This window comes from Pterocles gutturalis, unplaced genomic scaffold (genome assembly GCF_000699245.1).
Source record: "Pterocles gutturalis isolate BGI_N339 unplaced genomic scaffold, ASM69924v1 scaffold31354, whole genome shotgun sequence".
Classification (NCBI taxonomy): Eukaryota; Metazoa; Chordata; class Aves; order Pterocliformes; family Pteroclidae; genus Pterocles; species Pterocles gutturalis.
In genome coordinates this window covers 11,256-26,312 of record NW_010134364.1, presented here as the reverse complement: position 1 = coordinate 26,312, position 15,057 = coordinate 11,256, and the positions used below count along the sequence as shown (strand labels likewise).

General features: G+C 55.1%; 1 protein-coding gene across 1 annotated transcript in view; it reads left to right on the top strand.

Moving 5' to 3' along the window:
* Nucleotides 1-83: 83 nt before the first annotated feature.
* LOC104467709 (voltage-dependent R-type calcium channel subunit alpha-1E-like) overlaps nucleotides 84-15,057 on the top strand; it is a gene marked incomplete at its 3' end in the record, with an annotated part of 24,896 nt that continues 9,922 nt past the window's right edge. The window contains exons 1-16 of the mRNA XM_010081578.1: nucleotides 84-520; nucleotides 606-880; nucleotides 1,501-1,660; nucleotides 2,198-2,327; nucleotides 2,595-2,654; nucleotides 2,986-3,092; nucleotides 7,133-7,144; nucleotides 9,044-9,140; nucleotides 10,276-10,436; nucleotides 10,857-10,994; nucleotides 11,577-11,778; nucleotides 11,976-12,140; nucleotides 12,568-12,678; nucleotides 13,863-13,946; nucleotides 14,033-14,158; nucleotides 14,492-14,557. Coding sequence (XP_010079880.1) covers nucleotides 84-520; nucleotides 606-880; nucleotides 1,501-1,660; nucleotides 2,198-2,327; nucleotides 2,595-2,654; nucleotides 2,986-3,092; nucleotides 7,133-7,144; nucleotides 9,044-9,140; nucleotides 10,276-10,436; nucleotides 10,857-10,994; nucleotides 11,577-11,778; nucleotides 11,976-12,140; nucleotides 12,568-12,678; nucleotides 13,863-13,946; nucleotides 14,033-14,158; nucleotides 14,492-14,557 — 2,331 coding nt within the window. The remainder of the gene's footprint in view (nucleotides 521-605; nucleotides 881-1,500; nucleotides 1,661-2,197; nucleotides 2,328-2,594; nucleotides 2,655-2,985; nucleotides 3,093-7,132; nucleotides 7,145-9,043; nucleotides 9,141-10,275; nucleotides 10,437-10,856; nucleotides 10,995-11,576; nucleotides 11,779-11,975; nucleotides 12,141-12,567; nucleotides 12,679-13,862; nucleotides 13,947-14,032; nucleotides 14,159-14,491; nucleotides 14,558-15,057) is intronic.

The window sequence follows — 15,057 nt, the reverse complement described above, 5'->3', positions numbered from 1 at the left end:
GCCGGGCAAGGGGGTAAGAAAAAAGGACGAGCCGCCCCTCATCAACCCCCACGCCAGCATCTTCCGTAGGAAGAAAGCAGGGGATGGCGTCACCCTGGAGAGATGCACTGAGGAGCAAGGCAGCAAGGGTGAGCGGCCACCGGGCGAGGGACCTGAGCAACCCCCCAGGGGCCAACCCCGGCAGTGGTGAGGACAGGAGGAGCCCATCGCCCCGGGCCAAGCGAGACAAGGAGTCGTGGCACCAGAAATCGTGCCACGGGAACTGCGAGCCAGGCGAGCAGGATGGAGCAGGAGGTGGAATCGAGGAGAGGGTGAGGATGAGGCAGAGCCAGCGGCGCAGCCGGCACCGCAGAGCCCGCATGGAGGGAAAGGAGCCGGCCAGTGCCTTGGGGAGCCGCTCGGCCAGCCAGGAGATGGGTCTGGAGGAGGCCAGCCCCACAGAGGGGGCTCAGGATGGGGATGCGGCCGCAGCAGAGGTGCTGATTCCAGGGGAGCCAGAGGCGAGCGGGGAGCCTGACAGGTTGGTACCCGGGGAGGGCATCACAGTTCCTTGTCCTCTCCCGTTGTCTTCCCAAACCTCTTTTCATCCCACTTCTCCCCCACAGGACAAATGGGGTCCCAGCCAGCGATGCTGAGCTGGTAGGGACAGCCGAGGAGGGGAGCACCCCTCAAGCAGCACCCGAGCCCCCCCGGGGGCAGCCGGGCAGCCTGACGGAGCAGGACTGCAGCAGCCTGGACACCAGTGAGCAAGCGCTGCTGGAAGGCAGCCGCACTGTCAGCCGGAGTGAGCCTGACCTCTCCTCCATCACTCCCAACACCGAGAAGGCCACGGAGAGCACCACCATCATGATCGATGTCCACGACTCCGCTGTGGTACAGAGTGAGGACCTGTCTCTCTTTCCCCTCTCCCAGCCCTCAGAGACCCTGGGTGGGGATGAAAAGCCACTTGCATGGCTTTTTCTATGCCCAGCTATCAAGTGGGGGGGCTTTGCTTATGCTGCTCCTTGCAGCACCTCCCTCCATCACCCCAAATTTTCCGGGGAGCCCGAACGCAGCGCTGATGTGCCACCATCCCCTGGGAAACTTCTCCCTTTCTCACCTCCTTCCCACCCATGCGTTTGCTTGATCCCTCCTTCCCCCTTCCTCCCCACCCGGGCGAAACGCTCGCATCCCTTGTTTTCCTGACACATCCACAGCCTCTGCCGGGCTCGCTGCTGCTCAAACCCCTGAGCAGCATCCTCACTGTCAAGGTGAGCCGCTTTAAACAGCGTTATTAATTAAACAGCACCATGCAAGCTGGCCTCGTTAAAACCCCTTCTGCCAGCTTCATCCCAGCAGCTCGTGTCTTTTCTTTCCTTCTGGTTCCTCTCCCCATAACGGCACGGGGGTGCAAAGCAGAAACTATGGGGAGAGGGGGGGGTTGCACATTCCTGGGGGGCGGGGACACCCCAGAGTACTGTCTGGGTGCAAGGCTGGGCAAAGGCTCTCGCTTTCCTGCAGTTAGCAACAAGACAGATGGTGAAGCCAGTCCCTTAAAGGAGGCTGAGAGCAAAGAGGATGAGGAGGAGGTGGAGAAGAAGAAGCGGAAGAAAGAGAAAAGTGAGACGGGCAAAGCCATGGTGCCGCACAGCTCCATGTTCATCTTCAGCACCACCAACCCGTGAGATGGTTTTTTTGGATTGTAGGAGCCTGAGGCTGGGGAGGACTGCATGGGGAAGGACCCCTAGGTGCCGCTGAAAAGAGGGAACCCCTTTCAGAAGGGGGCTGAAATCTCCCAAAGAATGCAGGATAACCTGCAGCAGCATTCCCTGAGCCCTGGGAGCGCTCTCGGTCCATGCCAGCCGTGCTCGTGGCTTTCTCTCCTGCCTGCTGATTGCTAGTTGGGATTTTTATTCAATGCTTCTTGCACATCTCTGCGATTTTCTGCTCCCCTGTAGCAATTCCCAGCTCCAGCAGCCCAGAAGAAGAAGCACCCCAATTTCTCAGGGACGCTTGCAGGGTGTTTGGGGTCCTGGGAAAGCCCAGCAAAGGGGTCAGCAAGCCCAAATCCCCCTTGGACTCCCTTCTTTTGCTCCTCAGACTTTGCTGCCCATCTTTCTGCCCTGGAAAATGGTGTTGGGGGGTGGGTTTTGTGTGTGGGCTGTGCCTGGAGCATGCCAGGGGCTCACAGGTGGGGGTCCGGGCTGTCTCCCCACAGGGTGCGGAGGGCTTGCCACTACATCGTCAACCTGCGCTACTTCGAGATGTGCATCCTCCTGGTGATCGCCGCCAGCAGCATCGCCCTGGCGGCCGAGGATCCCGTCCTCACCAACTCAGACCGTAACAAAGTGATTGCAAATCTCCCCCTACTCTCCCCCATCCTGTGGGCAACGCAGGCAGAGATCCTGCAGGATTTTTGCTTCCATGATGGGGCACGTGTGGGGCAGCCAGTGGCAGCTGTGGGGGCCGGCCTTCTCCCCATCCTGACTTCCTCCCCATCACCTGGCTTTATAAACCCTGGCGCTGGGTGCGGGGCGGTGACAGGGTGCAGGTGGGTGCCAGGGAGCCCCTTTGCTTGGCAGCGGCTGCAGAGCGCCTGTGCCCTCTCTCTGCAGGTCTTGAGGTATTTTGATTACGTCTTCACCGGCGTCTTCACCTTCGAGATGGTTATCAAGGTATGAAGCCTCGCGGGCCGGCTGCGCTGGGGATGCCGAGTCCCGTGGCCTCCTCGCAGTGGGTGGGAAATCACTCCGTTTATTCACTTCTGGTCCTAAAATTGGATGATGGAGACTCAACTTGGGAGTTGAGAAAGCTCAGCACTGCTTTTATCAGTCTCCAGGCTCCCAAAATTATGATGCTCCTTGATGTACACCTGGGATGCAGGGACAGGTCCGCTGCTCCCCAGCGATGTCCCTGTCCCCAGCACATCCCGCTTGGGGCTGCTTCTGCTTGGTGGCCGAGCTGCTCACTCTCTGCCTGTTTTTCTCACTGTTTGCTCCCCGACAGATGATCGATCAGGGCTTGATTCTGCAGGATGGCTCCTACTTCCGAGACCTCTGGAACATCCTGGATTTCATCGTGGTGGTGGGAGCGCTGGTGGCTTTCGCCCTGGCGTAAGTGGCTGCCATCCTTGTCAGCTCCCTGCCTTCCCCCGCCCAGGGTGGGAGGAGGATGCAACTGTGTGTTATGGCTACTAGCCCCTGATTTTTGGGAGATTTCTCTGCACCTTTCTGGTATGGCTTCTGGCAGCGGTGTGTGGCTGCTCCATGTATTTCTCCTTGGTTGTCAAATGCTGGTGAACAAGCAGGCAGGGGACAAGGCAAGCTGGAGATGCTAGGAAGAGGCTGGTGGTGAAAATGGACTTGAAAGAGGGCAGAATGGGCTGTTAGAGAGGGAAAAAGACCTAAGGGTGTTAGAGCTGGAATTATATGCCTGCTACATGTGCTGGGGCTCACAGAGACAGCAAAAACACCACCCTGCCAGGTGGAGTTGCCCTCTGTTTTCCTCTGCTCCAACGGGGAGCATTGCCCTGGAGCCCTGCAGGGATGGGGATGCAGCTGGTGGCGTTTGTGCCGCATCTTCTGCAGCATTGTGCTGAGGACAGGGTGCTGTGCTCTTGCTCTGCAGGATGTGCCTGGTGAGCATCACTTTGCAGTCGGGCTCTGGGACTGAGCTTGTGGCACCTGCAGGTGGGTCCTCCTCTGCAGAGTGGCTTGGTGTCTGTGATGCCCGTGCCGTGGAGGGGGGGGACATCCAGGGATGACTTTCGTGCTGCTCTGCCCTCCCAGCTGGGGCAGGTGGTGTGGTGTGAGTCCAGGGAGGGATGCGCTGGCACCCAGAGAGTGGGCAAGGGGCACCCCCTGGTCCCCGGGGTCATGGTGCCCTGTCGGTGCTCAAGGAGGGAGAAGAGAGGAAATGGTGTGGGTTTGTCACGCTGGTGTTCTCTTTGTGCCTTTGTCACTGGTGGCAGTGGCATTAGTGCTGGTGAGGGAGAGAACGGGAGCCCTGTCCTTGTCCACAGCTCAGGCTCTTGGGGTGGCTGGGTCTGAGCCCCGGGGTTGCTTGATGGGTTACAGCCTGTCATCCATCCATCCCTCTTGTCTCACCCCTGTCTGGGTGGCAGCTCCTTCCCCTTGCTCTTGCCCACTTGCACCCTCCCTGGCTTGTTGCTTTTGCCTTCCTCGCCCCATCACCCCTGTCCTCACCCAGTATTCTCAGCTGCTGTCCTCTCCTCAGGAAGAGCACAGGAGAATTCAGCTCAGCACAGGGATGAACCAGCCCCTGGGCAGGGCGAGGGCCAGGTCTGCTGGCTGGGGACATCGCTCTGAGCCCCTGAGAGGCCACCCAGGCCACCACGAGGATGGATCGAGCATCTCTGGGGTCTGGCTGATCCCCCTCTGCCAGGGCAGCCCCTCGGAGCATGTCTGGCGGTGGGTCTCAAAGGCAGCAGCAGCCCAAAGATGCGCTGGGTGCTTTGAGGGGCTTTAGGAGGACAGGGGAACCTTTTCCTTCTAAGGCACCTTTCTCCAAGACTTTTTGATGGCTGAAGGAGGATAGGTTGATGGCTCAGCCTGCTCCTGGTTTGATGGGTGTCCTCACCACCGCTAACAGTACTGTAGTTGCTGTTTACTGTGCTTACTGTCCCCTTGCCCCCAGCGCACAAAGGCGGTGTGGTTCCTGGAATGGCACCAGGAGCTGGCAGGGTCCCCACGTGGCAGCGCTGAGGATGTGGAGAAGCTGCCATGCCCCTTCCAACCTGCCTGCCTCCTCCCAGCCTCCCAAGGGACAGACAGGTCCCTTTGAGCACGGAGCAGATGAATTCTTGAGGGTGAGCACCCCCATCGGCTGCAGCACCGGACCCCCTCTCATGAAGATGGCCTTTGCATCTCCACGTGTGTTTGCAGCGAGAATCTATGTCCCCTGCCCACGCTTGTAGCCGTAGCTGGGTAGATACTGAGTGGCTTGTGTTGTGGATGAGGGCTCCTTATGATGTAAACCTGCAAGATTGTCCCTCTCCCCCAAGTCCCACAGTGGCGTCCGTTGGAGGAAATGATCTCATGGCTTCAGGGGTGAAGGGAACAAAGGAACCGCAGCGATTTCCAATGGGTTTATCCATTATAAAGCATTTATAAGAACACCTGCCTCTCCGCTTGGCAGCCCGTCACCATCGTGGCCCCAGGAGGCACAGGATGTTTGCCAGCTAGAAATGTCTCAACCCGTTGCCCTCCCTCCCTCCATCCTAGTCTGGAGAGGAAAACTCTGGTGGTGACATCTGAATCCCTCTCCTTTTCTTTCTCTCCATCTGTGAGCTCTTTGATGTGGGGTCAGAAGATGCTCCTCCTCACCTCCATGGTGCTGGGTGGGCAAAGTGATGCCCATCAAGCAGCTGCAGCAATTATGTGACTGTTGACCGGGTCCAGCACTTGCCCATAGAAGAAGTGCTGGGCCATGCCAGGCCATGCCATTTGGGTTTTCTGCCCTTTTTGCCCCCCTCTGTGGTTGGGTTTTCCCATGGGGGGGTCCTGGGTAGCCATGGGCACAGCAGGAGGTCTCAGAGCTGGTCCAGCACTGCCACCATCCTCTGCTGGCCATCGGTGCCACATCAAAGTCATCAATGAGCAAGTGCCCACTTGTAAAGTCGTGTCTCCGTGTTTTTTTGCCCCCCCCAAGCCTGTACATCCCGAGCGAGAGGTCATCTCGGCTCATCCGTAGCTCTCCGCATGGAAAGCTCATACGTCAATCCAAATGCAGCCTAAATAAAAAGCCCAATATAAAACCGTAAATCTCCAAAGAGTTCAAATTAAATTAGCTGAAATAACCAGAACCATAACTAAAGACGCTGCTTGCTTTTGCCTCCCGTGGCACCCTCAGAGGAGGCATTGCACAGAGGAGCAGCTCTTGCCTACAGCCCTGCGGAGCTGCCGAGAGATGTGGTACCTATGCCTGGGGAAAAGGCTGAGCGGTGGGAAGGTTGGTGGAAGGGTTGAGTGGCCAGTGCATAGCCCTCGTTGTCTCACCTGGTGAGCAAGGGCAGGGGTTTCTCCAGCCAGTGGTACCCATCAGAGCTGCCTCTTTCTTTGCAGAGCAGCATCTTCTTGTGCTCATTGGCACCGAGCATAAGGGACACTTATGTTCTGCAAAATAACCTGGTGCGAGGCCAGTTGGGACAGAAGTGTGATATCCCATCACAGAAGTGCTGCAGATTTAAACTATCGACAGGATGAGGGGTAATGGATTTAAACTGGATGAGGGCAGATTTAGATGAGATATTAGGAAGAAATGTTTTCCTGTGCGGGGGGTGAGGCCGTGGCCCAGGTTGCCCAGAGAAGCTGTGGATGCCCCATCCCTGGAGGGGTTCAAGGCCAGGCTGGATGAGGCTTTGAGCAACCTGGGCTGGTGGGAGGTGTCCCTGCCCATGGCAGGGGGTTGGAACTGGATGATCTTTAAGGTCCCTTCCAACCCAAACCATTCTGTGATTCTATGAAACTATCACCTTTTCAACACACTTTCCACCTGTTTCACTAACATACAACCAGGGCGTGGGGTTATTTTTGTGGTTTTTGATAAATGTTTTGTTTCCTAGGCTTTGCCCCCAGCGCTGAGCCCTCTGTGTGCACGCAGCAGGGACTGAGCTGGATCAGGGGCAGAGGGCTGGTTACAACTAGGGACCTTGTAGACCACCTTGGTTTATCTGAGTGGGTGTCCTGCTGGGTTGCAGGAGTTCACAGAGTCACAGGATGGTTTGGGTTGGGTGGACCTTAGAGATCATCTAGTTCCAGCCTCGATGTCCCTTCCTGACTCCTGGCCAAGGAGCACCAGCCACCCTCCCGCTGTCACCCGCTGTCCCACTCTCCGCAGGTTCCTCTTGCAGCCGAGGTTTCACCGCACACCCCCCTCCCAAAACCTCCAGCAGGGAGGGAAGGAGCTCCTGGCTCATGGGATGAGTCACCCTGGAGACAAACCCCATGGTGGACTACACATTGTGGTCTTTGAACCCAGGCGCGGGGCGGTGGAGTGGGTCCCCATGGCCTGAGAGGCTGCCATCATCCCCGCACAGCTCCCTCTCTGCTTTTCTTACCTTCTCCCTCTCTTCTCTCTTTTTCTCTCTCTCCGCTGGTGCTGTGTGGTGGCTGCCGGGCTGGATCGCCGACAGGAATGCTTTGGGGTAACTATGCTGTTTGGGGTGCTGCCCTGGGGAGCGCGGGGGAACGGGTGCAGTCTGTCCATCCATCACCTATGCTGACCCTTCACTGTGTTTGCAGAGGCTGGAGCATGCTGCTCTGCATGCGTCCCGGCATTGCTCCGGGAAAGCGCAGGCAAGATTTTTTTGGCAAGTGCTGCAATCCCTTCAGAGGAGGGGGCTTTCATCCTGGATCTCGGGGTCCAGACAGTACCCCGAGATGGTGTGAGGCACACCCAGGGGAGCAGGGCACAGGGAAAGCGGTGTCCATCACTAAGCTGGGGGCTTTGCCTGCAGGGACTTCAGCCCTGACCTCCTCCGAGGGCATGGGATGTGGTTCATGCCAAGCTCAGCAGGCTGGGGAGAGCTCAGCCTGGGCTGTAGACACAGCAAAGCCAGGCTCTCCTCCAGGCATTACCCAGCTCTATGTCCTGTATCCGTGCTGGATCCCAAACAAATCCACAGGAGGTTTCCTGAGGTCTGAAGAGGTCCCTCCTCAGCAGATGCAAACCACTGAAGCTGAGCTGCCCTTGGTGGCAGCTTGCACCAGCCCAGCCCTGCCCTCAAATCATCCCCCAGCCCCAGGTCGATGCCTCAGCCACATTCCCAGGCCCTGATAACCCAGCAAAGCAGGACTCGGGAGGTGCAAAGGGAGTCCCAGGGCAGTTTGTAAGTTGCTTCCCATTTGTTCCTGGGGCTGTGCTCCTAGGGGGGACTATTAATTAGTGGTTTTGTTTACATCTCTTAATGATTAAGCCCATTATCGTGCTCCCTGTTGCGTTAACCCTCGCAGAGGAGCTGTGTAATTCGGAGCATCTGTTGTTGTAAGTGGTTGGCTTGATGGTTTTTGAGGGTGCTTGGTGGATCCAAACTGTGCCACCTTCACCAGGACCTCTCTGCTCCATCCTGGGCTCCAGCCCATGGGCTTTAGTTATTAAAAGGCAAGAAAAAAAACCAAAAAACTGTTATTGTGGTTGGGATTAATGATCATATTCAAGAAATGAGGGTCACGAGGGGGCTTTTCAAAATAATTATACTATGAAGCTCTGCCTCCTCCCTTGGCTGACTTGGGGTGGAGGCAAGTGCAGCCCTGATCTGGAGAGGGAAGAGGGGGCTGAGACATTACAGGCATGTGAGATGGACGAGCAGGCTGACTCTACTGGGCAGCACTGATGGAACAAGGCAGAAAGCTGTAAGAGAATGAACCAAGCACAGAGCACATCCTTCCCTAGGTGAATAGAAGGATCATGAATCTCGAGTTTAAGCCAGGATGGAAAAACCTTTGTTGGGACACCCGCATGTAAACCCCACTGAGAGCACCTCCCTCATTTTATTATGAATTTCTTGCAACAAGTAATAATGGTAGAAAACAATTTGCAATGCTGGGGGGCTTTTGCAAGCCCCATCTGCGGATCACACATGCCTGTGGTAAGGGAAGCAAACCTCCTGGCCCTGCTGGGTGGCATGGCTTGGGGACATGAGGGAGGACAGTGCATCCCAGCACCCCTCGGGCAGCTGCCCTTGCTTGGGGAGAGCCTTGCATCGCCTGCCCCAGCCCTGGCATGGCCCTGCTTCCCACACTGAGGGGATTTGGTAAGATCACTGTTCCCCAGCAAAGGGGAAAGGTGCTAATCCCCAGGAGGAGAGGATGGCTTTGTTTTTAATCTCTGCCAGCCATCAGCGTGTGTGTTGGTGGAGACTCGTGTAGGTGGGCTGAGCGCTCAGCAGTCACACGTTGGTGGCCCTCCTGTTCCCATCCTCACTCATGCTGGGTGGGGGGAGTTGTCAGCAGTTGAAACCCCCAGAGCATCCAGCCCCAGGTCTGCAAGGTGATTGTTTCTCCGTTTCGTTTTTGGGTGCGTGTGCCTCCCTCCGACGCGGTAGGACCAACAAGGGCCGGGATATCAAGACCATCAAGTCTCTCCGTGTGCTACGGGTCTTGAGGCCTCTGAAAACCATCAAGCGACTGCCCAAACTGAAGGTAATGATCCCCATCTCCTGCCGTATGTCTGTCTTCTTCAGCATGGACTGTTTGGTGCAGGGACTGTGTTGGTTTGCTTGTGAGCGATGAACAAGTAGTTTTCCAAGCGTTTACCGTGTTTTAGGAGCCCAGTTTTCAAACACAACGCCCTTCAGGCTGCTTCACATCTGGAGGTGCCATGAATTGTTAAAAGCAAGCCTGTATCTCTGCAAGGTGCCGGGGAAAGTGAGGCTGGAGTGGACACGAGGCAGCAAAGCCCAGATGCTCTCCTGATAAAATAGCCTGGCTTTGGGAGAGCTCTGATTTCTTTCCAAAGTTCATAATCTTTCCCACTGGAGCAGCTTGCAAACAACTCAGGATTTTGTGTGCTTGTGTTGTCATGGTGTTGTACCAGAGGGGGATTTCCCATCTGAACAGAGGGATTATTTATGCAGTGAAGGTAGGATTATGGATTTCCCTACCTTAGCCAATGGGATATAGAACCAGAAAGGAGTAGGAGGCCAAGGAAGCCCTGAGTTTATCTCACAAGGGGATATTTGGGTGATGGGTGAGACACCCCAGAGACAAGGGTTTTGACCCCCGCTTTTCTTTCTAATCAGTGGATGGATTCAGCCCATGTCAGTTCATTTCTAGACACCTCTGTCTGCATCATGAAGCAGGAATAAGGACATTTCTCTCTTTCTTAAAGTGCTGTGAGAACTCGGGCTGAGAGCACAGTCTCTGCAGCCTAATGGAGGTGCTGCTGTGGCAGGGGTATTCCCTTGTTATTCAGGGTGATGCAAATCAAAGAAGAGTTTACTAGTTGGTCTTGAGTGCTGCTAATTGCATCATCCAGGCATCCCCTGTCTGCTCCCCAGGTTGCAGAGAGGTTAGGGTTAGGGTTACATCATTGGAGGGTGTAAATATCCATCCCTGCTGCCGTCCCAGGGGCTGCTCAGTGTCCGTGGGTGTGCTGGCGGGTGCTCCAGGTGTTAAATTCATTCATAAAATAATCCTTTCCCTGGGAGAAGGCTTTTTCTTCCTTTTCCCCAGGAGTGGGAGATGTCTTTCCCCATGGCAGTCTTGAGGAAGTCTTTGGCCATGCCCTTTGCCGAGCCTGTTGGTTCTCCAAGGTGAGCTGTCCTCTCTCCCACAGGCTGTCTTCGACTGCGTTGTGACTTCCCTCAAGAACGTCTTCAACATCCTCATCGTCTACAAGCTCTTCATGTTCATCTTTGCTGTCATCGCCGTCCAGCTCTTCAAGGGGAAGTTTTTCTACTGCACTGACAGCTCCAAGGACACGGAGAAGGACTGCATGTAGGTGCCCTGTTCAGTAGGTCCGACGCTGCCGGGGTGCTGGGTAATGTCATCTTTGGGTTCCCAGTTAAGTCCACAGTCATGACTTGCTCTTGACTATAGTTTCTCGGGGTGGACAGCACGGGCTGAGGCCCATCCCTGTTGATATGTTGGTGCTGTGCATCCTCGTATGGGGTGCAGGATGCAGAGCGACCTATTTTTGGTCCTGTTCTCTTTCCACCTTCTCTCCTCCCTTTTGCTTTCCCTTTCTCTGCTTTCTCGCAGTTGTTATCCAACCTCCCCCTATTTCTCCCTCCAGCTGTGCAGAAGGAGAGGTGTGTCCCCCACCGCACATACACGCTGCCCCCAGGCTTTGAAGCCACTGTCTCATAGTCTGGCAGCATAAAAAAGCAAAGTCACTGCTCTGTCACAACTTTGCAGAGGGAACTACGTGGACCATGAGAAGAACAAGATGGAGGTGAAGTGCCGGGAATGGAAACGCCATGAGTTTCACTATGACAATATCATCTGGGCTTTGCTCACCCTCTTCACGGTCTCCACTGGCGAGGGTTGGCCCCAGTGAGTATTCTGCTCCATCTGCCCCTTTGAATGGGGGTGATCGCATCCCCATTGGGGTGTCTGGGTTAATAACTGGCTACACCTAGCAGGACTGAGAGAGGAACTGCTGGGCAGGGAGGAGGAGAGGAAGGAGGAGAAATTATGTCAGGACAAAAAAGCTTTTAGCCCACTATAAGGCTGGGAACGAGGCTGGGGTTAGCTTCTTCCTTAGGGAGTGAATGATGGATAATCCCGTCTCCTGTGTGGCCATGAGCTATATTTTAGTTCAATTTTAGAGATGACTGTAGGACTGGACCTCTCTCCATGCTTGTGTGAACTTGGGCAATTTTTTTCTCTGTGTGTAGAGCACAGGCAAATCCATTTTCCATCAGGAGTACAGGGAAAGCACCGTAAAACAAGCTCTGGAGCCACTTGAAAGGGTTGTCTTTGTAAAGCAGATTAAGACAGAGCTTTATCTTATCATTGTTACAAGTGTGGACAGCCAGAGCTGGCTGTACAAAGTGGGTCCCATGAGAAGTGCCCCATGGTGGCAGTCCTGATGGGCATATCTCGGGTTGCTTTTCTTCACCTCTCTGCCCACAGGGTGCTGCAGCATTCAGTGGACGTGACGGAGGAGGACCGCGGGCCCAGCCGCAGCAACCGCATGGAGATGTCCATTTTTTATGTCGTCTATTTTGTGGTCTTCCCTTTCTTCTTTGTCAACATTTTTGTGGCTCTCATCATCATTACATTCCAAGAGCAAGGAGACAAAATGATGGAGGAGTGCAGTCTGGAGAAGAATGAGGTACAGTCTGGGCATGGGGAAAGAGGATGTTTTTCTGGGGTAACCGAAGGGGTTTGGGAGCCTGGAGGTCCCCAGTTGTTTAAAAAGTGTGAGAAACCTGTGAGGCACCTGCCCAGCCCATGAAGGAAAGACATGTGGCAGCCATTGTCCCCCACATTACCGTTGGCCAGGGTCTGATGCACGTTGTTTTGTTCCAGAGGGCCTGTATTGACTTTGCCATCAGCGCCAAGCCCCTCACGCGGTACATGCCCCAGAACCGGCACACCTTCCAGTACCGGGTCTGGCACTTTGTGGTCTCCCCATCATTCGAGTACACCATCATGGCCATGATAGCGTTGAACACCGTAGTGCTGATGATGAAGGTGAGCCAGTTGGGGTGAGCCTGTCCTGTTTGGGGTGGTGGGAGAAGGAGGATTGGTCAGGATGGAGCCAGAGGGTATTTTGGTTGTTTCTAGGAGATGCTTTGAGATGGCGTCTGAGCATGTATTCCTTTGGCGTAGTCACTGGAAACACCATGTGCCCCAGACTGGAGGCGAGATCTTCCCTAAACAAGATGACCCAAATGGTCTGGGTCTCTTAACTACAGCAGAAAGATCTGGATTCACTCTGGGCTTCCTTCTTAGGAGCAGTGGCAGCTGTCCTGAGAGAGGGGTGGAGAGGGGAAGGAGGAGGTTGGTCTTGAGGCACCCAGGGCAAGGAACATGGACCACCACAGGTCTTTCCTGGGACGGTCATCAGCCAAGGGCTGGCAGGCCCCCTCCTGGCTAGCAATGTCTCTCTTTCCATCAGTACTACTCTGCTCCATACACCTATGAGCTGGCCCTGAAGTACCTGAACATCGCCTTCACCATGGTGTTCTCCTTGGAGTGTGTCCTCAAGATCATTGCTTTTGGCTTCCTGGTGAGTGGCTGCTCCTGTTCTTGACGAGGGTGTTAATTTGGACTTTGTCAGTGCACAAATCACAAAGGGAAGGTGTTAATAATGTGAGGTTGTTGCTTTTTATTTTGAGTCCCAGCCTGAGAGCTGCCTTTAGGTGGGAATTGCTCCTTTGGTTCTCATTAAACTTCCCACTGCTGGGTGCTGGTGAGGAAAGCCACACTGTTGCTTTACTTTCTGCCTTGTTTCTGAGGTACTTTGGTGCCTGGACCCTGTATGTATTGCACAGTCCTCTGCTAAAGCCAACTGCTGCTGCCATCATGCTGGTGGCTGTTGTCCCTTGTCTCCGGGAGCCATGAGATCAGGTGCATTGCTGCCCTTGGGCTGTATCAGCTGGAGCAGACCTAACTAGCAGTGAGACCTCCCTCTCCAATTCCCAGTCCTCAAGTCTCCAGCTGCTCATTTAAGATTTGAATTGTAGAATCACAGAATGGTTTGGGTTGGAAGGGACCTTTAAAAGTTATCTAGTCCAACCCCTCTGCCATGAGCAGGAACATCTTTAACTAGATCAGGTTGCTCAAATCCCCATCCAACCTGACCTTGAATGTTTCCAGGGACATTTGAAACCAGAGACTGCCTCTTCTTCAGCTACTCTTTGCTGCTTATGAGCAAGTCAGGTTTGCTCCTTCATTGTTTCTTTCCTGTTTCTAACCCATACTGGGAGATGAGATCCACTAGCAGGAGGGTTTCTAGCCACCCTCCCTGCTTCCAGCAGCTCCAGCCGTGGTCAAGCCATGGTCAAGTCTGGTCTTGCACCAGCTGCTGCCCAAACAGCACGAGCTGAGGTGGATCTGGGTGCCCCTGAAGAGGGGGGCAAAGCAACCTCTTGGCTGTGAGGGTCAGTGTGCCGAGCCATTGCATCCTGACCAGGGCTGGCTGTGGCTGCTGTTCCCACTCGCATTCGCCGAGGTGGCCCGTTGGATGCGTGAGTCATCTCCCAGGAGAAGCTGCTCACTGCAGACACGCTCAGGTCTGCTACTGTCTCAGACACAGGATGATGCTCCAGACCACAGCCGCATGCAAATGGGTGGTGAGGTCTCTGCTGCTGCTGCCGTTGCCCAGGAGCAGCCTTGGCCCATGGCCCAGTGTCCTTCAGAGCTGCCATCCCTGAGCTCAAATCCATATTCCCTCTCTCCTTCCTTTTGCAGAATTATTTCCGGGACACCTGGAACATCTTTGACTTCATCACCGTCATCGGCAGCATTACTGAGATCATCCTGACGGACACCAAGGTGAAGCAGGGGCTGGGAGCAGCGGGAGGAACCTCTGCGGGGTAGCGGGGCTCCTGCCTCCCTCTGACCTTCTCATCTCCTCCCAGCTGGTGAACACCAGCAGCTTCAACATGAGCTTCCTGAAGCTTTTCCGGGCTGCTCGGCTCATCAAGCTGCTGCGCCAGGGTTACACCATCCGCATCCTGCTCTGGACATTCGTGCAGTCCTTCAAGGTAAGTCACAAGTGCCTTGGTCTCCTCCCAGGTCACAGTGTTGGGGTGCTTCTCCCAAATGCACGCTGTTCCCAAGGTCTTGCTGACTTGTTGGCTTGTAGAAGAGACGGATTGGCACAGCTTACCTGCTCGCTGTGCTTTTTTTGCTCCTCCAGGGCTGGACCTGTGCTAAATGAGATCATAGAGTCACAGAATGGTTTGGGTTGGAAAGGACCTTAAAGATCATCAAGCCCCTAAAAGACCATCTAGTCCCACCCCCCTGCCATGGGCAGGGACACCTCCCACTAGCCCAGGGTGCCTGGTCATGAGATGATTCACGTCCTTCTCTTGCAGGCCCTCCCCTATGTGTGCCTCTTGATCGCCATGCTCTTCTTCATCTACGCCATCATCGGGATGCAGGTGAGCACAGAAATCTCCATGTGCATCGCTCTGGCGTGGACAGGCTGGACCAGCATGGCCTCAGCATTAGGCATGTCAGCCAGCCTTGTGCCTGCCTGTCATTGCTTCACTGGGTCACGGTGGCTGGGAAGGTCCCGAGGGTGGAACAGCTTGTTTGGGGAGCTGCAGAGCTGCGTGGCTTGGGGGAGCTGCCACAAGCTTGTTCAGTCAAGCTCCACAGCTGCCTTCCCCACTTGTACCCTTGGAGATGTGGCCCTGGGGACTCAGCACCCTGTGTGGCAGCTGCTTTCAAATCACCACCCCTTTGTTTCACATACAGTTCAATTTTAGACATGACACCCCATCTCCAACTCCCTCACAGTCCCCAGGGACTCATTTCATAGAATCATAGAATCATAAAGGTTGGAAAAGACCTCAAGGATCATCAAGTCCAACCATGAACCTAACACCACCCAACCCACTAAACCATGTCCCTAAGCACCACATCTACACGTTTCTTG